At 44.0% G+C, this 24,726-nt stretch overlaps 1 protein-coding gene across 6 annotated transcripts in view; it reads right to left on the reverse strand.

The window, feature by feature from the left end:
- LOC146966280 (partitioning defective 3 homolog) overlaps nt 1-24,726 on the reverse strand; it is a 372,282-nt gene that overhangs the window by 113,907 nt on the left and 233,649 nt on the right. For 4 of the 6 annotated variants that reach the window (XM_085762582.1, XM_085762580.1, XM_085762581.1 and 1 more), the window contains exons 16-18: nt 23,195-23,381; nt 11,823-11,971; nt 2,513-2,746 (exon numbers count right to left, since the gene is read on the reverse strand). In XM_085762582.1, the coding sequence (XP_085618708.1) occupies nt 2,513-2,746; nt 11,823-11,971; nt 23,195-23,381 (570 nt within the window). Of the gene's footprint in view, nt 1-2,512; nt 2,747-7,925; nt 7,965-11,822; nt 11,972-23,194; nt 23,382-24,726 lie in introns of all 6 variants that reach the window. The other 2 variants (XM_085762578.1, XM_085762576.1) reach the window with 1 other exon arrangement.

Below are 24,726 nucleotides of genomic sequence, written 5' to 3' on the forward strand. Positions count from 1 at the left end.
CTGCCGTCTTCTGGTGAAATATAAAATAGCTTTTTATTGTACGTGTTTTTTGTTTTTGTACGTGCTGGCGGCCGCATATTATTGATTTTATGACAGAGACTGCGGGCCGGTGGGAATCTGAACAAGGGCTGCAATTGGCCCCTGGGCCGGACTTTGGACATGCCTGCTTTAGCATCTTTTTACATGTATATAAAGGCCTGGTGGTGAATCAGAGGGCAGGGCAAACAAAAGGGAGTTTCGTTGTTATTATTCAATGCAGTGTTTTTTTATTTTTTTATTTAATCTGAGAATTTTGAATAAAACAAGACCTAAAAAAGAAATAAACCTCCATCTATCGGTGGACATCAAAAACCTGAAGCGTCCACAGCGATCTAATGGAAGTGAGCAGAAAACGACCTCTTCTACAATCTCCAATGACAGCGGGAGTGTTTGATAAAAGACTGGAAGGTAATGTGAGGAGATGGACAACTGCAGGAAACATTTTGTCGTCACAAAAGTGAAACTCCGAAACCATTAAAACTCCCCCCTGCTTTCACATCAGCTGGCCCTGTCACTGACGGTTATGACAGACACCTAAAATAAAGAAGTGGAGAAGAGTTTCTGCCCTGTGCTGCAGGTTTCCTCCTTTTTCTTTCCCCATTTCCTTGAAATACACAACAACAAGAAGTAGCACAGTGGTTGGGGAACGGAGGGGAGGGGAGGGGAGGGGGGGGTTGCGTTTTGCCCAGCAGGATATCTTTGGGGACACATTTTCTTTAGGTGATGCCACATTCTTATTTTATGTAAATAAAAGTCTGGGAGCAGAGGAAGGCAGAGGCTTATCTGTCAACTTTGACTATTAACCTCAGTGACGAGCACAGACTGGCTGCTTTTATCTAAATTGAAAAACAGAGTTATTTGAATATCATGAGGGAGAATGCAATATACCGCGGCGGGGGAAATCGGTTGCTTTCCCCATTTTTCTTCGGCGAGATAAGACTGTATTTAGTGGCATGCCGACAGAGCTTATGAGAACAAAGCGTTTCAGGCAAATAATTCCTTCTTTCTCAAATGTCCCCCAGCTCTTTTAATGGAATCCTTTAATGGTGAATGGAAATTTATATCCGGTGATTACTCTTGTAGTGTTGCAGTGTTATTACCTGTCGCTAAACATAAGACGGCTGCCTCTCTATATCCAATGCATGTCTGTTTGTCATCAGACACCGAGTAGGAATGGATATATCCACTCAGGCAGAAGGTGCCGTGTGTCTTTCTTCTTCCTCTCCTCTCGTCATAGTTAAGGATAAAGTCGGATGAATTTTTTTGTGAAATTTCTGGCAGGTAAACAAAAGAGGAAGTGAGGAATCCTGGCAAAGTAGAGAAGGGAGTGTCGTGCCAAAACAAAACCGGCACAGGCTGAATTAAAGATATTCATTTCACTTTACAATCGGCGTAAATGTCACTGCGCATACATGTTACGTGTTAAATGGATGCAGTCGCAGCCTGACGTATGTGGGTAAACAGCAGATGATTTTTCCTCGCATGCACGACGGTGGAAAACACGCCAATGCACTTTGAGAGTTTGTAAGCTGCAGGGAAAACACACTGCCACATTCTCTAACAATTCCACCAAACATGAAGTGTGTGAATATTAATAAGTGTGTAACCTAGACTCTTAGTGCCGATGTGCTTTGTGCTACACACACACACACACACACACACACACACATACACATCTCTCCAGCAAGTGGGGATCCCTAACCTAGTTTCCTTTAGGGGGGTGAATCCCGCCACTCTGAACAGGCTCTGGGGGAAGAAGCATTATTGAGTTGGCCTATATTACACAAACAGAATCCCTCTGTAATAATCTTCTAATGTCTTCCATTGTACATTATGTAGTGACACAGTTTGGGGCACTGATCCTCGATCACCACTCACATGTCTCTCTTTTTTTCCCCACATTTCTACTGCTTTAAAGGTGTTCAGAAATGTTTGTTGCGCTTCCTTCTATGAGTTTTCACAAGTTTACCCGAGTAAGGAAAACAAATTTGATTGGTCGTTATCAAGTGGGCGGGATATTCAATGTTTAGGGCGAGACCGAGCTCGGTGTGTATGTGTGTGCGTCTCAGACATTTAATTGACGGGTGACGGATCCAATATCAGTGGCTGATGAATCGTGAGCAACGTGATGCATAATTTGTGCGCCTGCATTGTCCAATGCGAAAAAAAACTACCCCACTTTCATCCCGGATTTAGAATTTTGCACAAAGTTTGGGCTACATTGTCTGATAGATGAGTTATTACACTAATTTTATGACCCATAGTGGAATCAAATTCATTTTTCTTTAATATTATGGATTTATAACAATGCATAGCCTAGTATTTTGTTTTGTTTTGTTATTTTTTTATCTATTATTATTGGTGAAGTTAGGTGATAGACAAGGTGACATAAAGGACAGATACATTACAACACATGGACTAAACATACAAACAGTCGACATAGGTACAGACAACAACAGGAAGTGACACTCACACGTCTCCATGCTGTTTCCTTCCTCTGAAGCCGCGGCGCCGGGTTTCTCGTACGATTTGTCGATGGCGGCGCGGAAGCTCTCGTTGCAGCCGCGGCTCCTGACGATCCGCGAGCGCGGCCTGTTGACGTTTATCTCGCTGTTGAGCGTCGCCTCGGCGACGGCCGTCTGGAGACTCTCCAGGGAGCTGGACTTCTTCAGGCCCAGCGACGGCCCGACCTCCACGTCTTTGGATCCTGTACGGAGAAGAAGGAAACGGTGTCATCGAGGCCGTCGGACTAATGGTGCGTGACTCTAACTTCACCCCCCCCCCACCTCAAACAATGGCCGACCTAAAACTTATCATCATGGAGCTCGTTGCATGACAATGAATCATTTACGTTTTGCTGGTTTTGTATGGGATGATGTTATGTGCCGTGGTTGGCAGGCAGAGAGAGAGTGTGAGTCTGGCAATTAACATGAAAAACAAATGATGCCATTGCCTGGCCAATGAAGTGTGTGAAATGAGAACAGAGTATTACATCTTCACCGAGACATTTTCCTGTTGAGAATTATAATTCAACCTTTGTTCTTGTGTCTGCACAGTTAAATTATATGGCTAAAACGTAATGCATATAAATGAAATATCAAAGACAGCAATGTACCACAGCACCAAAGTGATTATAGTGTTCAGACCTAAAACTATTCCCACAGGTGTTTCTCACTCTGCTTTTTACTTCTGGAACAGAGAGGGTGGGGGGGTGGGTGGGGGCTTATAGACTAAACAAATCTGACTCTGTTCTTTTTTCCAACACTATTCTCTTGTATCATCTCAGCACAAACAAAAACCTGGGCGCTGTAATCTCTCGCTCTCTTTCCAAGGCCGCCACGTGTTCAGAACTGCAGGTAACGACACAAAAAAACAAGCTGCTCCGTGCTGATTAGCTCCGATTAGCATCACCGAAACGTTTGCCGACAGAGGCCACCTGCACGGAAACACAAAAACACACTAATCATGAAACAAACCTAGTGTTTACTTCGCCAAAACAACGCTGCAGAAATTACACCCGTTACGCAAAGTTAATAAAATGAAGAGATAAACTCTTCAACATGAAAGAAAGTCGCTGTGACATGAAACATTTTTTCCAAAGTCGCTAATTACAGAAGCTTTTTCCTTGATGTATAAGCTGCTGGTGTGACTCTGCAACAGTCAACCTCTTCAGCACCGGGGCCAGGCCCAGGAAAGCTGTAATTATTTTTCCAATGCTTGCCAGGGGTTTGTTTAGGGTATGTCAGTGGAGCGCGACTCAGGTATTGGTATTTCATTTTGTTGGGGAGCGTCCGTCAGTTCCCCGGAGCTCTTACCTTACTTGCCAGTTGGTAAACAAACAGCCTGGTTGATTTTCTGTCCTCCTTTATTCCGCCTCGGCTCGGCTGCTGTCACACATAACAAGCTGGGTTTTTTTTTTTTTGAATATGTGCAAGTGAGGGCCTTGTTAGATGTAAACTTGTGCGCTTCAGTAATAATAGATCAAACTGTTGATTCAATTACTTCAGCAGCCCTCGCCGACTCTCCGAGGACGCAGCACATGTTGCAGGAGTCTGGACAGAGCAGCATTGTGTCTTTTTACGACTCCCCGCGGACCCCATAGACCCTCCACATGTAATGAATGTGTGCTGCTGTTTCCTCTGTGGTTTCATGTGGTGTAAATAAATGTCTCCTGCAGCTTCTTCCTGTTGGTTTTCAATAGCAAATGTTTCTGTAAGGCCTTGTCTCCTGCTCCCACCGACTGGAACACACACATGCAAACACTAAGGTGTGTATATTTATGTGTGCGCTGCATGCAGGGACTCCTCAATACACACACTTGTGTCATCAACAGGATCCTGGACATGTTTAAAGTGGCCTAAATGAGGCGTGAGCCGCTGCTGCTGGGTGATCACAGCGGATCTTTTTAGAGACGCAGGGTTTTTTTTTTTTTTTTTACAGCCAAACACAGATTAGGCAAAAGAAAATAAACCCCCATCACTTAAAGAAAACAATTTGGGACCGCAGTACGGAGAAGCTGACACGTGCATGATGGATTGAAACAGGAAAAAGAGGAAAATATGGCTGCAAGAGGAGGGTTTGAATGAGTTAAGAGCTTAAGAGACAAGAGGCTGTCCTGGCAGCTGTGTGCAGAAATGTGTACACGCTGCTGCTGTTATCATTATTTTACCAATGACAGCTCGTGTCTCTTTTGTTGGTTCAACGCCTTTTGCTGTTTCCTTCTTGATCCTTTAACCAAGCAAAACCTGCAGCCGCTGACTGGTGATTAGCCCGCTGCTCCAAACATTCATCTGGACTCTTAGTAGCTGAGGACAAATGCAGGGAGGAGCCACGTGCACTGATTTCACTCAGTTTAAAAGGGAACTGAAAGTTTTCACGGTACTTTCGGGATCCTCGGGTCATGGGGGCATTCGTCTTTTTGCTGCGTTTGCACCCAGTCCACTCGCCCTGAGAGCGTGAGTGCTCCTCTATCATCCAATGGCGACTATGGATCTGGTGTCACAGAAGTCAGATAGGCTAAAAGGTCAGCTGTTAGCCACTGGTGTTGGGTTTCCAGACTGGTAAATGTACTGTTATGCATTTAACAGACCATTTCCCCTTTTCCTTTTTCGTCAATGTTAATAAAAGTGTCCAATCCCAAGAGAACACTGGACTCAATCCAGAAAAGTACCACACCAAATAAATGAACACCCAATCCCGTAATGCTGCATCCCATTTAGCGGGAAGAGCACATATGTGCGCCTGCAGGCTGCTCAGGACAGTAAAATGAAACTTTACGGTGAGCTACAAATGTCGAAAGGGTCAAGAGCTCTCGACTGCAGGAACAGAAGATTTGTTTTACTGCTCGGTTCCTCAGAGGAGAAGCTGCATTTCTGATTACTATGACAAATTTTAATGCCAGGAAAGCATAAAAAGCCTTGCAAGACAGAGAGAAAGCAAGTAAAAAATCATGTAATTCATTTGTTCAGAAGGAGTAATCTCATCACGCGAAGGACAAGAGAGGACGGTCGACAGAAAAAAAAAAGTATCATAAAGGAAACACAAGCATGGCAGGGACACGCTGTCATTTTTTATACTTTGTGGATAAAACTCAATCAACCCAGCACAAATGTCATGTAAATTTGTGTGTGTTTTTTTCTTTTTTCTTTTTTAAAGCTTATGCATAAAGCCTGCCAACAGCGGATACGCGGAAAAGCCAGGGTGCATGTTTGACACAATGGGATTGCAAGTTAGAGCCGCACAGGATGCAACAGTTCAAGGGAACACAAATGACATCTGCTGTACTTGGAAACAGGGAATTATCCTCCCGCTTGGTATTCCGTAACCATGATCCACCCCCCAAAACCCCAACCTCCCTCCCCTCCGTCATTGTTTCTAGTCATCCCGGCGAACGACTGAGAGAAGCAGTGAGACAAAGGGAACGGGGCGAGCGGCGCATAGAGACAGAGTTTGCCCACAGACCCCGGCCGCCTCGAACCTGCCTTTGTTTTCATCAGAAGCAGCGGCAGCAGCAGCAGCAGCCCCGGCTCTCCTGGGGGAGTTTGACGGACAGCTCTCTGTATGCCAGTCTATTATGCGATTCCTATCACACAACAGAAGCCTCAGTGCTCTGGCTCCTCATCTCCCCTCTTATTCACAGGGATGAAAATACATATTCCCCCCACTGCATACAGACATGAGTTTGTCTCTCCCCACACGTCTGGAGGAGAAATGAAAATCACCATAATGAAATACAGGAAAAAAGAAAAAAGAAAGAAAATAGAGGAAAAGAAAATCAAACCAAACACGAGGAAGAAAATTGCACCTGGAATATTTTGTCGTGGCCGAAGACAAGAACGGCCGAAGACTGTTGCTGTGTTCCTTTTGCCAGATTAAGGCCAAGGACAGTTAATTGGAGAAGATCCATTGCCATTAAATGAAAGAGGGGAGGTATGGCAAACTCCATGAATAAATCAGCAGCAGTTATTACAGGGACAGGAGCCCATAGTATAATTAGAGCAGCTAAAACTATGCTCCCCAGCCATTACTCACCACAGGTCCTTGCATGTAAAGATCTGTGTACAGACAGGGGCTCCATTACACATAATTTATTCAGAGAGTCAGGGCTTTAAGCAGGGCGGTAAAAGGGTAATTATGTTAAAAATAGCCTCCAAGGTGGTCGAGGGAAGGCCACGTCCAGGTATCCTAGTGGAGGAGGAGGGCGCGGCGGTGTGGGGGGTTGGAAGGGGGGGCATCCCCGGGTCGGGCCGGGCTCCTATGTCTCTTCCAGCTGTGGATCATTAGCCTGACAGAGGACGTCCTCCGCACGCCGAACGCGTCACGAGGAAATCATCATTACCCGGATTTGTGGTTAATATCTCAATCCAGGTTGCTGGATGCCGTCCTGCGGTTTTGTGCTTTTTATCAACCCCGGTAATTTGATTTTTATACTTATCACCCTCCAACTAAGCCCACGCGCTCGGCTCGCTGAACTATTAATCTGCAGAGGCTGGCAACTCTCATGCCAGGCCTGGCAACCCACCGGATCGAGCGACTGACTCGGCTGGAACATGAAACTCGCAATTATTCTCCATCTCTCATTTAACACTGCTGGCCCCGAGCCCCCTTCCTCCTCTTTAATATTAGTTTTTAACACTTTTCCTGCCTCTTACAACGTGTTTAGGGGTCTCTGAGACGTGCACCAAGTTGATGCATGTTTTTTTTTTTTTTTTAAAAGCCCCTGCAAACACCAGGTAATAAGCACGTTAGTTTCAAATTAGTGCTCTCAGAAAGCACTCAGAAATACCCCGGCGTGACCCAGTCATCAGCTCACTCTGTGATAATTTAATGGAGTAAATGCACTCTAATGTGCTGCAAACAGAGCTCAAAACAGCCCGACTATGATGGATCAATTGTGGCGAGCTGAAGAGGCCAACTGGCAATGAATGTCTCTGTGTTGCAAATGCCACTCTATTGCCTGGCTTTCTCCACACACACACACAAACACACACATATGCACACACCTCCTGGAGTAATGAGTGTTTTCTTCAATCATTTGCACTGCAGAACGAGCACAATGGCACAGGTTCCCACATTAGTTGCCAAGTCTCTATTCAACAACATGCAAGTCTCTCTGAGCAATATGAACCCCCCTCCCCTCTCCCCCCCCCTACCTCTTTTGAATCATGCTGCAATTACCTCAAACAACACCCTCCTCCATATGCACCCAAAGGTGCCAGGATCACACGGCCAGTAATGGTCGGTTATGGGCCGGTTATGGAGAAAAGAGGTGAGGATTGCTTCTCTCCAATCTCTATTATTGATCCATGGACACCAGCTGAACAATCATAATGGCCCATTGCAATCATGGTGAATGTATTGAGCTGGCTCTCGGCATGGTTGCTTACCTCCATTGGTTCTGGTGCTGCAGTTAATCTCATCTGATACTGTTAAAGAGCATAAACAAGTGTGAGTGGTTAGTGTCTCCTCTGTACCGGTGTTACGGGGCCACATGCAAAGCAGAGAGAGGCAGAGGAACAGGAAGGAAACAGAAAGAAAAAGGAAAGTGCAGGCACAGGCTGAAGAGTTGAGGAGCGGTGAATGATGTAAGTGGAGCAGAGAGTTCAGCCCGTGCAGCAGGCTGAACTCTCTGTCAGTCAGGAGGCTTACACAGCAAAGTGGCTGGAACGTGCTAACGTATCACTGTCAGCGGTAGCACCTCACTCTCTCCCCCACCTCCCTCAGCTTTGTTCCCCATCTAAATGGGATTGAACCGCAGGAGGCCTGACTGGGGGGGGGTTTAGCATATTTCAACAACGATGGGCTTCAAAGTCACAAAATCCATCTGCGGATGCGATTTGGGAATACCTGGAACAAGATTAGAAGCAGGGACAAAGGTACCTGGTGACTGAATGAAAGGAGTCTGTGTGGGTACGGCACTGTCGAGCGTGTGAACAACTTATAACTAACCCTACTCACAAACAAAATCAAAGTATGATTAGAGTGACCATTCTTAATTTATAGGCTATTATAACACCCATCACTCACTCAGAATTACCTAATTTGGCTGTTTTTAGAGAAGAGGTTTGTCTAAAGAAATCTTATTTACAATAAAACTGTACTAGATAGATATCTCCATACAACCACTGGGTGTTGTTCAACAACATCTTAGGGAATACAATAATAGTGTATTTGAAAGGAATTTACGATTTTCTGTTAAATAAGAGAAAAGTTAAGGTTCCCCCTTTCCCATTATCACAAAAATGCAATTCCGCCTAAATTACAACTATGTTTTCAGGTTCATTTTTCATGATTTTTTAAAAGTGAATTCATTTCTGACTGACTGGTGATGTAGGACAGATACCTGGTTCATATAATAATAGCTCAGCAAATATGAATGGGAAAAGAGTGAGTATTCTCAAGTGATGGGCTTTTTTTTAAATCATCTTTCCATTAGGCGGACTGGCCTAATTTGTCTGTTTTACAGAGATTGGGGTAGTTCTAAATAATAACCCCAAAAACAAATTTTGTCCCAAAATAAAAGCTCACAACATTCCATTTCATGAATAGGAGACCCTAAAGATAAAAAAAAAAAGAACCCAGTTGTGTAAAACGAAAGCCTTTTTTGAGGACTTGCTGCTAGACTATTAGTCGGGGGCGGGGGGTCTTTATATAAAAAAAACAAAGGAAAGGACAGCTTTATTAATGTGTTAGTGGAAAGCGGAGAGGAACGCGTACACCTCCTTCTTCACATAACTTCTGAAAACAAACTTGCAAGTCGACGCTTAAGGGTGAACGTGAGCAATATGTTCTGTGGCTCGTTTAATTCTCAACTCTATTATACATAACCCATAAGCCATTTCTCATTGTGTGCCTTTGATGTAATAATTTCATTAAAATAATCACCATACTATAGCAGAGCGCGCCTCTGAGATAAATGGGACTTATGTGACATTAGATGGGTCACACAAATCCCAATGTGTAGCAGCTTTGACTCTGAACACATGGATTGACTGAGACATTTTCTCTCCTACGGGAACTCGTGTCACTTCCTCGAATTATTGCGAGAGGAACAAGTTCGTCATCTGCCTGCACCCTCTGCACACCGCCTTACTCTCACTGATGGATTATGGTTTTGTATTGGCAGGGATTTTTTTTTCTGTCGCTGGCGAGATTTCGCAAACTCAATTGAGTCGTGAGAGGAAATGTGATTTTGAATTCCACCTAATAACACACACACACACTTATCTTGAGAACTGAAGAATAACTACAGCAATAATGGAGATTTGTAAAACATCAATAACATCGGTTATCCCGGGAGTGAGCCGTCGTCTTGTGAGCAGATGAGCTCCAATCCTTTTAAAAAAAACAAACTGCTGCTGTTTTAGCGAGCTAATCAAATTCACAAATAAACGCTGACGCCACTTTGCCTCAATTAAGAAGCTTTTTTGATTAAACTTGATGATAAAATGTGCATTTGCAATAATGAGAACACCATCACGGAGCTTCCTGTCCATTCTCCTCACTTCCTGTCCTCTGTAATATCCAATTATATTTCAACACTAAGGATAATGGAAACTATTTTTTTTTCTGCTCAACTCACTTCTCTGTGAAATCCATCCCATCACCAACTATCATCTTTCTCCATGGAAAGTTTGGGTAACACTTTACTTGACGCCTATCTCTATAACGCATTATAACTATACTTATAATGAGTTATAATGCAGTTAGAGCAATATATAACTATAGTTCTAAACACTCATAAATGATCATAATGCTTCATAACAATAATCATAACACAATATAAAGCATTTTATCATGACTTATACGTTATAATTGTTAGTAACTCTCAGACAATGCCCACATTGATAATGCATTATAAATATAGTTACAATGTGTTATAATTGGCTTATAGATGTGTATAACCATCATTATAAACACTCATAAATTACCATAAGGCTTTATAACAATTAGCATAACGCATCATAGAGCAATTATAACTCTATTATAATACTTGACCTTATAAGCCATTATAAAATGTTCTGCTATGTTATGCTTATTGTTATAAAGCCTTTTGGTAATTTATATGTGTTTATAATGATAGTTATACACATCTATAAGCCAATTATAACACATTATAACTATATTTATAATGCATTATCGATGTGGGCATTGTCAGCGAGTTACTAACAATTATAACGTATCATACCTGACCTTATAAGTCATGATGAAATGCTTTATAGTGTGTTATGATTATTGTTATAAATCATTATGATCATATATGAGTGTTTGTAACTAGTTATACAGTGCTATAACTGCATTATAACTCATTATAAGTATGGTTATACTGCGTTATAGAGATAAGTGTCAAGTAAAGTGTTACCAAAGTTTGTTTTTGAGTTGAGTTTGTTGAAGTGAGGCTGCAGCCAGGGTGCAGTGGCCCGGACCTCCATCAGTCTGAGGCAGAGTCAGAGGTTTCCTGCAGGTCTCTGGGCTCCTCGTGGAGCAGAGGTAGCTTTTATCTGTTATGATTAGCCAGTGATCCGAGAGGAGGCAGCGTCTGCTGGGAGCGGCTCTGAACTTCTCTGGGTACAGTGTGTTGTTGAGCCAGTGCTTGTGTCTGTGTGAGTGAGTCTCTCCATCTCTGAACAGTCACTGAAGAGGCCGTCGTGCTCATAGTCCCACTTTGTTGTGTTTTACTCCTGTTCCACTGGACACAAGGTCACAGGACGAAGACGCCTGCACACTCACTGCTGTAAGAGCTTCATACCAACTTCAGATGTGTTTACTTTTGGGGCTTAGCGTAATCCGTCTATTGTTCGGCAGATTTTTGATGTGGTATTGTTCAAAAATCTCTGCAATTACTGTTGAGAAAACAGTGTTATTGCAACATGAAAGATGAACCAAACTATGAAAACCATTTGGAAATTTCATTTTCTGGAAATATGCAGAAATATTCATGTGCTTTTTCTATGAATATCCCTTTCTTTGTGCTAATTTAGCTTAGCACAAAGACTGGAAACAGGGGGAAACTGCTAGCCGGGCTCTTATGTAAGTTTACTTTGCCCCACAGCACCTAATGCGGTGGCAAACTGTTTCTTGGCCAGGAGCAGTTGCCAGGCAACCTGTGGAGACTCTGGGAAATAAGTGGTCCCAGATAAGTAATAGTACCATGCAAAAGCCTCCATAAAACCGCATGCAAGTAGCGCGGGAAGCGAATCAAGAGTGTATTTACAAAAACTTCCTTTCATCACTCACTCTTGACTTCTTGCATGCAGCATGTGTGTGTTTATCGCAGCAGTTACCTAGATCCATGCTCTTGGACTTGCGGCTCTTGATGATCTCCAGCTGATTAGCGTTCTCGTACTGTTTGGTGCGTTTCTCTGACATGCTCTGGCGGCCGAAGCCTTCCCTCTGGAACGCCTCGTCGGGGTCTGCGTCCGGGCTGAGCGAGCTGCAAAAGAGAGACAAAAAAAAAAAAGATTATTTCCAGGAGTCAGGCCAGACACATAATTCCAAAATCATACCTTGTAATCCAATGATTATCCTATTAAGGAATATATTTTGTAATCATCTACACCAAGTTGCAGTTATATTGCTGGGGGCCAAGCTCATAATAACACTGGGAGATAAAAATCTACCTATTAATATTCACACACACATGCACACACACAAACCTCAGCCCATAACACACACACACACACACACACACACACACACACACACACACACACACACACAGTCAGTTTTAATCCATCATTTCAATGACTATTCTAATCAAGGACGCCTCCACCTCTGCTGGGTGGGTTGAGGACACGGCAGCATTGAGAGGAGGAGGAGTCCAGGCTGAGATGTGTGATATCCCAGTGAGGTGAGGGTCCGCTGGGGTCATGGCCACTCAATAACCCCCCCTCCTTCTATCTTCTCCCTTCTCCTCCTCCTCCTCTACCTCCAATATGTCTGGAGCGGTGGCGAGGCCCGGCCCACCGTAGCGTACTCCCTTTGAGATCCTCTATCTCTGTCTGGATCTTAATTGAAAATCGGAGGGGAGTGGGGGGAAAGAGATTGGGGAGGGGAGGTGGGGGGGTGCAGTGGTATTTGCATGCAGAGGAGTGCATTTACAATTAAGGTGAGAACATCTCGCCATTGGAAGGTGGTGGGGGGGAGACAGAAGGGAGGAGATGCAGCGAGCGCTGGCAGAGTCTAATAAATGTTACATGCATGAGAGGACGCTGTCACTATTTCTTTTGTTCAGACATGACGATCATTAAAGGCTCTTTGTATTTTCACCTCCAGAGAACCTGGATTTCCTGCATCTATACGTAAAGCGGATCTCTCATGACACCGCAGAGGAGAGGGAGAGCTGATGATGTGCATGTGGACGGGAACGGAGGGAAAAAAAATCTGTTTTGTGTCAATGCAGTGAGACGCTCCTCCTGGAAGCGGTTTCCCAATATTTGCAAAAAAAAAAAAAAACACCACTTAACGGCAGCTGCAGAACCTGCTGCTCGCGCTTGTTTGCGTGTAAACAGCTCTTATTTGGGCTGTCAACCCCGTTTAACAAAAGAGCTGCTCGGCGCGTCACCGAGGGGGCTCGTGTCAACGCGTCACTTTGCTGTCGACCACACCTGACAATCCCAACTACGATCAGAACGCCTCGCAGGACCGACTCCAGCTGACACAGGAAGAGAGGGAGGTGGAGCAGGAAGAGAGGAATGACAGCACAGATGTATTATTCATTTATTCATCATTCTCCTCTCATCATTCCAAGCCCACAAAAACCAGTCTGCCCTCTCTTCTTCTTCTTTTTCTTCTGTCTCTGCAAATGTCATCTGACGGAGCGTGACTGAGGCGGCGCAGACGAGAAAGGACGTATTTTCAGCCTGAATTTAGATTTGCTTCGTTCTCATCGCCCGGCTTTCTGTTTCTTGGGGGGGAAGCACATAGCACACACATGTAGAACATAGAGGAAAAGCGAGCGAGGCCCCAGCAGGTGGGATCCTGCACAGCACCTGTCACACAGGTACCGACAGTGAGTTGGCAGATACGTGAGTGCAATTTCGGAGCCAAGCAGTTGGGATGAAGCAGAATTTGCAAAAAAAAAAAGGGTGAGAAACCTGTGGGCAGTCTGAGGGAAGTTCAGAGGGACGGCCCAGCGGTGGTGCAAATTCACCCAGTCGGACGTGGGACGTGTTAGTTTAAGCTGCTGCCCGTTTTAACACGGACTCTGCTTTACTGTGGTTCACACAGAGTCTGAACGCCCAGGCTAACATGAAGAGAAACAGCCCATTGTGTTACCTTGCTGTCCAAACTTCTCAACACCTCAGGTCTAAGCAACCATGACAAATTAAAGATGTGGCTGTGACCCGCCTGCACACCGGTGGTCAGTGAATGGTGACACAAGCAAAAAAAAAAAAGTCTACACACCCCCACCTGGATAACGCTCATTACACATCAATCCATGTTGCAAGTGACAATGACAAACAACCGGGCACAGAATCACTTCCTGTCTGGCCATGTTGCCTACAAAATAATGTGCAGTATCATCATCACCAGCAGCTTTTATTCTGGTTCAGCTCTGACAGAAAGTTCCAGATCTCACATCGACCTTGACAAATGTCAGTCAGTCAGTCAAACGTATGATATGTCACAGTGGAGCCAATTTCTTGTATTAATTAGCCTTTGATGAAAATGAAATGAATATATGTTCTGGTCCATCATCTAATGGATTGAAAAAAAAAAAGATCTTGGCCAGAGTCCAGACCTACTTGCTGACCTTCGCCCTACATCGCTGCCTCCCGCCCTTTTTAAAGTGGCCATTCCTACCGACATGAACCTCCAGCTAAGGTTTCATATGTCTTTAATTGAATTAGATATTCCACTATTAATTTAGAGCAATTTAAAAGTAAGAATACAAGCCTTTTGTGGTGCTTTCACTATGAAATACGTGTGCTACTTAAGAGTATCAAAGGCATTGCAGGGCTAGTATTAATCTTCTGGTCTACTTAAAGCTGCCACACAAAGATTCACAGCTTGTACGGTCCATTAATAGAAATACAGCACTCAATTACATATCTCCTATTCACTCTGTACTGGCTATTAATTTCCCCATAGGAATGCTTGTTGTAATGAGATACTGCTTTGAGAGTCGCTCATGATTCTTCGTCTCGTAGCAGAAAAGAAAAGGAACTTCGAGTGCGTGAGGCCGAGACCCCGAACCGGATGCAGACGACCACTCAGCCGCTCGCTTTATATTCACAATCTCAATAAAAAATAATATTTGACAGATTATATAAGAAATTGTTTGACCATGTGACCGCCTTCCAGAGAAGTTAGATAATCTGCAGAGTGGCACAATTTCTTCCGCAGCCCATCCATCTCATGCACGCCTCCGGCCTGTTTTTAATAGTGGGCCCAGTCCATTTGGATAATACATTCTCTCATCTCTCCTTCTTTAAACAGTGTTTAAAAGCAATTTCCACCATTCGCAGCAGCAGACGCTTTCCTCCGCGTTCAGAAGTCCTCCCATCATCTAAAATTAACCAGCCTGAGGATTGCTCACAGGCGAATCCACAGCGTTAACTTGCATTTTACATCAACTTGTTCCCGTCTCCCGTGTCCCTCGCAGGAAGTTAAATGTGTCAAACTGCACATTGGCCTTGTTGCTAAGTGGCGTGTGCTAAAAGCCCACTGTGCTCACAATTGACCCTGCTGACTTCTTTTTCTCCTCCCTTAACTTCCTTTTCCTCTTTCACCCCAAATCCCAGAGCTTCTTACCCTTGTTAAAAAAAAAAAACGACCCCGAAGAAGAGGTACAGAAATAAGTCCTAAAGTGTCCTGTTTCTCAGAAAAGTGCAGCTCCAGAGTTTGATTGACTAGCGGGGGGTTCTGTGCATTAGCTCCAACGCAGCAGAGAGGGGTCAGGAGGTGGAGAGCAGCGCTGGGTGAAGGTGCTGCGGAAGTGGGTCGTCTGAGGGTTGGAGAGGGGCAATTGTGGGGGAAACCACATGAAAAGCGAAGCTGGACAACGGAGCTTGGAGTTGCCTCCAATCATACAGTAGCTTCGAGCTCTGCAGGGTCAGTAGGTGCAGAGGCAGGTGAACCACCGGACACTAGACGGTTGAAATCTGTCATGAAAGGGACGATCTCTTCTTTCATTGATGTTCTTAAAGGGATAGTTCAACATTTTGGCAAATTGACCCATTGCCATAATCGCTATAGTCATAGCAGTAGGTTCGTTACCTTTATTTGTCAGTGTAAGTTATTTTTAGAACGGCGGAGCAGAGCCGCGAGCTGCTCAGAGCTATGCTAGGGAGGCTCATGGGATTTCTTGGTTTCCCTCATCAAACTCATCAAATACACAATCCAACAACTCCAAAATGCTCTGGTGGACAAGTTGTGACCTGCACATTCACCACGCTATGAGATAATAACACAACGTTACCAGACAGAGTTGTTTTAGAGGTAAATACAGAGACTGCTTTCTGAAAAACTAGAGCGTTTTGGAGTTGTTGGATTGTGTATTTGATGAGTTTGATGAGGGAAACCAAGAAATCCCATGAGCCTCTGTAGTGTAGCTCTGAGCAGCTCACGGCTCTGCTCGGCCGTTCTAAAAATAGCTTGCACCGACAAATAAAGGTAACGAACCTACTGCTATAACTATAGTGATTATGGCAATGGGCCAATTTGCCAAAATGTTGAACTATCCCTTTAACCATGAGTTATTATTAGTACTGCACCCACAAACAAGCAGCATTTTATCTGTGATATAGTTGCAGAGAGAGAACCAGATCAATTAAGACCTCCATGTGTCCGTCAGCCAGTTCCTTCACTCCCTGCCTGGTGCTGGTGGATACTTCTCCAGCCTGCTGAGTGGGAGAGCAGCTCGACTGACAAGCGCCAGGAGAGGAGATACTTCTGTGTCTGTATCTGTGTGTGTGTGTGTGTGGAGATAGCTTTGGCATCATTCATGCTGCGGCTCGCCTGCACCCTGTCACAATGAGGCAGCGTAGGGCAGACGCACACAGAGTACACAACCCGAGAAGCTGTAGGTAAGCAGAGTCAAGGTGAGCACAGGGATGAGAGCATGTATGACACGCTTGTAGTAACGGTGCACCGCTGAGACGTGGTAAATATTCATAAAGAAAGAGGCCACTATTAGCATTTAAAGGAAAAGAATTGTGTGTGTGTGTGTGTTTGCTGCATACTGTTAAAATGACTTCCTAACTTTAATGGACGTGTGAGATCGGTCCGGTGATGTGTGTATATGCACCACAGGGCTGTTTGCATTTATATGCACTTATGCTGATAGCTTGATGGGCAAAACACATGCTTAACAGTGCACTTGTGATTCTTAGTTACATTCCTGATGATAGAGACTATTAGGGAGTCGACTGAAGTAGGCAGCCTGCCTGCAATGTTAGCTCGGAAGTTTGTTTGTTCGCGTCTACGTGGACCTTTTTCCACTTTATATGTTAATTTGTGAAATTGTTTACCAGCCAATGTGTATCTAAACACTCGTGAGACTGAGTGCGTCTGTGCAGCGCCGTGTGTGTGTGTGTTTGTGTGTTTGTCTGGAGTCCTTTTCCATCTCTGCTGGTTGACAGACTGTGTCAGAGCTGCCTGGGAAATGATATATCCACCTGTGACATCTCACAAAGACAGAGAAGGACACAGTCTAGTTTTCTCTCCCTCTCTCTCTGTCCGACTCACTTCTCTCTCACCTTAATGAGAATTGACAACTATCCTCTGTCATCAGGACTGACGCTGCCCCTAGTGGTCCAGGGCGGGGAGAGTATTTTTCTCCCTACAGCAGCTCTGTGTGTGCAGGTGTTTCAACATATAGAGCAAGGCAGGCCAAGGACCCCCAAACTGATGGAGAGATGACCCCTAATATATAAAAAAATTGTGTATTATATTAAACTAGGGCCAGTATCATGTATAAACATAGCTTGTTATTGTGCATTCAATACTAAGCTATTCAAATATACACAGCTTCATATATTCATGTTTTTCATCTAAATGTATAAAAGGTACAGTGGGAAGGGGGCCGTCCCTCTGCCATTTATAAACAGGCCTTGTTCACTGACACCAATGCCGATATCAACTATGTCTGTCAACAGCATGGTAATCATGCAGACAAGCTATTCAAATGACATTTTTATTTGAAACATAAAACCATTGTGTGTTTTTTTCTTGCTCTGGACTCATTCAGGTTTAGGAAGTGACAATTTTCTGTAGAAAAAGATTTTCAGAGGCTCAGTTACACTGGGGGAGGGAGTGATATGGTGATATGTAATAATTTCCTTTTTTTAATACTGATAATCTAAAAAATAATAATTAGTACTTCTTGTTAACCCCATAATTTAATTCATTTAAAAATTCTACCAAAAAAAAGAATTGGAGAATGAAACCTTTGGGTTTCCAATAAACCTTCAAACAATTTAATCAATCAAATTGTGCCACATTAATTACACGTTATTACAGTAAGTGGCCATTATCTGATTGTAGCAGCAGCCGCCCCCCCTCCCTCCTGCAGGTATGAGACTGAACCCAGGCTGGTCTGATAACAGGTTGGTGGTGACTGCTCAGTAGTTTGTTCTCTGCTCCCAGTCATGTTGCATAACGATGTGGATAACACCCTGACACCCCCTCCCACACTGACCGGCGTATTCCTGCATTACAGAGCCACCTAACTAACTCACCACACTCTCACCTGAGTGTCCATGACTTAGAAAAAGCGCCACTGAGACAGGATGTACCGTCCTCTCCTCTCTCACATTTTCCAGAACAATGACGTTCCTCACTTCTTCTCATTTAAAGTCGAATCATCGAAAACATTTACGAGACCACGACTAAAACCTTCCACAATGTACAGTCATTATGTGGGATAACTGTAAACCTCTGTTTGTACAGTGCTGTGTAATTACAAGAGCAGGCAGCGACCACCTTAAAGAGCTGCAGTGAAAGGAGTTTTATAGTAAGTTGTAATTACATGGAATTACATCTTCATGCATGACCTGTTGCATTTTTTAAATATTATTATTACCGAGGTCACAAAGGCAGATGGTTTTAATGTGCATTATACAAATTACAAGGAGCTGCTGCATGAGGGGGGAAATGCACAACACTGTGGGGATGATAAAACACTGTTAAAGCAGCACCAGGAAGTAGACAGGACCTGTTGTTGTTGCTAGGAGAGACGTTCACCGCCTCTGACAGCCTCATCTTCAGAGTGGAGCTGCTCTGCTTCAGCAGCTTTACGCTCCACGCTCGCTCGGCTCTTACTAACTTTTTCCCGAGCTCAGGCACTTATTGTTACGTCTTGTTTAGATGCTGCTCCACTGTGGTGAGAGCCTGCCAATAATACTCTTAAAAGCAGTTCTTTAAATCTGAAGGACAAAGTCAAAAAGCGTCTCCGTTAGGATTGGAACAACCACCGCGTGGGGACACAGTGGAGGGAAAAGTGAAATATTAATGCAGGCGTGGGCGGTGATGCTGAGCAGCTAAAACAGAAGGTAAAAAACGGTCCCAAGTGTTTCATTCAGTCTCAGTGCAGCTCTGCAGAACTGAACATTGTGAAATGACACTTTCATGGAGGAGGATCTGTGATTTCTGACGTCCATTCGTTATTCTGTTATTTGTCCACTAACCATGCAGTTATAGAGCAGAGGACAGACCCACCCTGCAACTGCACTCCATCAACTGCTGGGATGGAAACCAGGTGCAGAGGAGGAACTTCTCCCTCCTCCTCCTCTCTGGTGAACCTGCGTGCTACAGCGTGGGCGCCGCCATGATCTGATCGTTCACTAAATCGTCTTCCCTGGCTCTTCGCATTCCTCACAGGAAGAAAAAAAGAAAAAGAAAACTTTCATCTATTTTATTTATCCAAGTTATTCCGCAAAGCCGCTACATCGCCCGGTGTCTCTTATCTGTTTCACTGTAAATCACTGTGACGTGGCCCTTCCTGTTTGGCTCCAGATACAAACTAATGAGGGAGGGAGTGCAGACACCGCCGAGGGAATTAATGTGACGGGCCAGGACGCCGTGTTCAAATGAACTTAGCGCAGATATGCAAAGAAATAATTTACAGTCTTTATTTACACAGTGAGACCTGACAGAAGACACAGGCTGGTTTCTATCACTTCCCTGAACCACATCCACACACACACACACACACACACACACACTCACCCCGGCACACTGTGCAGCATCAAAGCAGCAGGTTTAATCTAATGCACCTCAAGAAGTTTCTCCACACACTAGCAGCACCTAGCTGATGAAAAGAAGAGGACGTCTTATTAATAATAGCAATAAAACAGTCTGTAATACAGCAGCAGCAAATAAAACCTCAGATATATTATGTACATTACTTTACCAGAGATAAAGGTATTGGTTTGTAATATTTATAGCTGCCTTTTTACATCCACTCGAGGCCTGTAAAGCTCACGCGGCGCAACAATGGTTCATAACAGCGGGGCAGGTTGTAGGATATATACAAGAAAAGGCAAAACAGGCGAATGTCTTCACACGGTAAAACATGAACAAATGGGAGCGAACACAGAGCACACACCCATTAGATATTGGCTGGGGATGTCGAGAAAAAGAAGAAAAAGAAGGAAAAAAAAAAAACTAGGTCAAGTTATGTGTCTTGTGTGAGATGGGATTTCTGCCTCCAAAACAACCATTCATCTCGGGGGCCTACACATTAACACAGTAACACGTGGGCTGAGTCGCTGGTTGGAAACCTGCTGAGGAGGAGAATAAAAAACAAAGGGAAACTATCACAGAGGAATGTAATTTTAGAACATTATATGAGATTGAAATTGGAGTAGGATAAGAAGAAAGAGGAAAAGAGAGGTAAGCAGGGTGTGTTTAATTGATTTTTGTTTACATTAGTTGCTCTTTATGTTATAATAATCACTCCCAGATGTTGGAGTGACCTTTTGATTGCCCTCGCATTAATACGGAGAAGTAAGCCAAGATGAAATTAATTTGAAAAGCCAACTGGCTCGCAGCTCTGTGCGAACACGCTTGGATACAGAAGAAGAGGAAGAGAAATAACTAAGGGAAATAAAAAAGAGAAGTGAAAGAGGAAGAGGAAATTTAGGATTGTTAAAGTCGACCAGGTCACGAAAGGACACGAGGAGAATGAAGAGTGTGAATGACGATGGTTTCACGAGCCGACCGGTCATTTTACACTGTGTGTTGTGTATTCACTCCAGGTGTGTAGCTGTGGCGTCTCCCATGAGGGAAGGGAAGGCTGGGTAACACTGGAGGACAGAGGTGAGACGCTCACAGCTCTGCACGATACATATTCAAGACTTACAGGCTGCACTGGTGCAAGAGCTTCATTTAAAAGTAACAGCTCCAATACATCTGAGTCTGGATGACCCACATCTGCTGCTGGCTCAGTGTGCCGCTTAATGCTAGTGTGTGTGTGTATCTGTGTGTGTGCATATGTACTTAGCTATACATGTGAGGACCAGTTTGAGTTTTAAACCATCAGTGTGAGGACATTTTGGCCGGTTCTCACGTTTGAGGGTTAAGACTTTATAATAACTAGGTTACTATAATTAGGTTTAAGTTAGGTTAAGAGTAATGGTTAAGGTTAGGCATTTGCTTTGGATGGTTAAGGTTAGGGTAATAGCTAGGGAATACATTATGTCAATGAGTGTCCTCACAAAGATAGCCATGCAAAAATGTGTGTATGTACAGTATGTGTGTGTGTGGTGGGATGTTCAAGGCATTTGAAAAGAAAAAAGAAAAGAAAAAATTATATGAGTCACAATGGAGATACAGTACACACTCGGTGCATTTACAGTAAGCAGCTGTTAGCATTTGAGTGTGTGTGTGTGTCATGAATTATTCACAATAACCCAAGGCAGTGTGTGTAGCACGCGTCTACTTTGTGTGGCACAGGACATGCACGTGTGTGTGTGTATGCGTGCGTGTGCGTGTATGTGCATGTTTGTGTGTGTTTGTTGGGCCTGTAGCTGAGGAGTGTGTGAGGAGATCAGCCGTACGCTGTAGACCCGATCCACTACGACAAACCTCTGACATCACAAAACTACTCATTCATAATAAATGGGGGAGAGGGAGAGAGAGAGAGAGAGAGAGAGAGAGAGAGAGTGTCTGTCTCTGGGGAAACGGAGGTAAAAATACTAAAAAAAGAAAGAAATAAAGCGAGCATCTCTATTTGCGGCAGCCGACGCTCCACCCAAACTGCTTCAGGTCTGTGGTTGTGTTGCTGCAATGCCGTTACATCCATGTGACCTCAACCTGCCAATCACAAAGCAGCAGAGCATCTTTTATAAAAGTGATAAACAGAAAACAAAAACAACATGGGAGGCGCGACCTGCCGTCAGTCACAGAGCAGACGCCGACTCGGTGATTGAACGTCTTGTCTTTTTGATTTCCTGTTCCTGAACACTGCAATTATACAGGAAATGCCATCTGCAATTTCAAGTGTGTGTGATTGTGCTGTTAAGTGTGTGAACAGTAAAAAAAAAAAAAAAAGAACTTCCTGGTGTTAAGAGGCAAGTTTTTCAATAGAGGAAGAATTTTTATAAATGGGCTGAGAATGGCTCCAATTTGACTCTGCTGGATTTTTTCTTTGTGTGTATATGTGTATGTGTGTGTGTAACCTTCCTGGGGTCTTGCAGGGGTTCCGCTGGTTAAGCTGCTCCAAGTCCCTAAAGAGACTTAGTCCTCTGACAAGGTTGATGAGCCCTGGCTCTGTACTGTATGATGAAGGTGCTGCAGTCTGCAGACAGCGCGGGCCGCTCAAATCCCCCGGGTGCTCGGGGTTGTGGAGGTACAAGTGGAGGAGTCCCTGAGAGTTCTTCTTCTTTTTTTTTTTTTAACTCACAGCCTGACTACTGCTGCTGCTGCTGCTGGGTCATCCATTATTTAACACACACAGACACACACAGGTGCTTTTCCACATACCTGCATAGTTAAATCCAGATTTGAACCCATATTCTGGGACTCTGGATGCAGCCCTGCAGCTGAAGGTATTTGCAGTTCCTCATAACAAACTAGTGTGTGATATAAAATGTTGTTTGCTATTGCACTCAGGATGGTTTACTGATTCCTAAAAAAGAAAACCATCATGCAATGGGGAAATTTGCAGTAACTGAAAATGTATTTTCCTATAAGACTACTAAGATATATAACTCCATTTTTTATTTGTTCACCTATTTGTCATTTTTGTGTAGCTGATGTGCATTGTTTGTGCAGCTATTTTTGCTTTTCTTTGTTGGAAATGTCTGTTTATTTTGTTTATTGTCATTAATGCCAATATTTTGGGGTCAATCTAATTTTGTTTATTTTCATTATTCAAATTTTTTATGGATTTTATGGTGTGTGTGCAAAGCATTGGCGTTTCTAGATGTTCTCGAGTTTCTAGATGTTCTCGTGCTGTGTGTGCAGCTATAAAAACATTCCCATATTATAAAATTCTGTCTTTGTGTCATTTTCGATGTTGAATAAAAATCATCAATTATTCGATCTGATGCTCTGGTTTTTCCCGTACGACTCGGTGACAGTGCAGGAATTCAACCTTCACCGAACAGCACAGTGCAAACACTAACCCACACAGACACACTCACACATGCACCGTGCTGCCTCTCTCTCTGAAGTCCATCAAGTCTTAAATAATTCAGCCGCGCCTCACCATTCATTCTGACCGGGCAGCTCGTGGATCCAGGGCACCGGGTTCTCTCCCACGAAGCCCATGTCGTCGTGGGAACTGGAGGACGATTGGTCGGAGAGGTGGGCAGGAAGCAGCGGAGGCCTATCGTCTTCGATCATCACGATGTCGTCCTGTGGCATGTTGACGGTCGGAGAGAGCTGGTAGTTACCTGAGAGAGACAGAGGGAGAGAAAGAGAGAGATGAGATAACACAGCTACATCCAATCAGTGGTGTCTGATAAAAAAGGAGGAAAAATCAGAAGCTGAAACAAATTCACACGTTTGAGTAAACACAACAACTTTATCTCACCTCAGTAATTATCCAGATAATACTGTATACTGAGATAATTGAACTGTTTTCCCTATCAGGACATGGCTGAAGGACACCAATATTTCTCAAAACGGGGAGAAAAGGCGCTTATCGTCGGGTGCAAAATTGCAATTCTGCATGTGCACAGAGTTTTACAACTAGACAAACAGCAGCAGGAGCGTGACAGACAGAAGTGGACACGACAAAGTGACTCAGAAGACTTCTACAGCGTCTGCAGTTGGAGTTTTATCCATTCTCCTTCTCACTCCTCCAAGGACAAAAGTGAGGCGAAGAGGAGCTCCCCCTGATCTGTATTCTGTCCCGCCTGACCCTCCCCGCCGAGGACTCCTTTGAATCACTCCTCTGCTGCTCCTCAGGAGTCAAAGTCAATGGGGAACGAGTTGCCGTGGCAGCCACTCAGCGCCAAGGGCAGGAGGAGGGTTGTTCAGCAGCATGAGAAGTGGCATTACAATACAGAGGTGGTGGGATCCACTCTGCAAGTTGATCAGCGCCGCCATCTTTTATTCTTTAAAGGGATAGTTCAACATTTTGGCAAATTGGCCTATTGCCATAATTTTCCCTTATCAAAGTTTCTCTCATCAAACTCATCAAATACACAATCCAACAACTCCAAAACGCTCTGGTGGACAAGTTGTGACCTGCACATTCACTACGCTATGAGATAATAACAGAACATTACAAGGAGTTGTTTTAGAGGCAAATACAGAGACTGCTTGCTGAAAAACTGTCAGGCAATGTGCATCAGCGGTTTTGCATGTATTTCCCTCTAAAACAACTCTGTTTCGTAACGTTGTGTTATTATCTCATAGCGTGGTGAATGTGCAGGTCACAACTTGTCCACCAGAGCGTTTTGGAGTTGCTGGATTGTGTATTTGATGAGTTTGATGAGGGAAACCAAGAAATCCCATTAGCCTCCGTATAGCGTAGCTCTGAGCAGCTCATGGCTCTGCTCTGCCGTTCTAAAAATAGCTTGCACCGACAATAAAGGTAACGAACCTACTGCTATGACTATAGGATTATGGCAATGGGACAGTTTTCCAAAATGTTGAACTATCCCTTTAAAGTGTGGACGCAAGTTCTGTCAGGCACCTGTTTACTATTAAGACGGAAGTTCTTCTAGTCTTTGCTTTTGTTTGCATTATGGGGGGAAGCCGCTTTGCAAATTTAATAGCTCAGGAACGATT

Source organism: Trachurus japonicus, chromosome 20 (genome assembly GCF_045865225.1).
Source record: "Trachurus japonicus isolate A0001 chromosome 20, Traja_1.0".
Taxonomy (NCBI): Eukaryota; Metazoa; Chordata; class Actinopteri; order Carangiformes; family Carangidae; genus Trachurus; species Trachurus japonicus.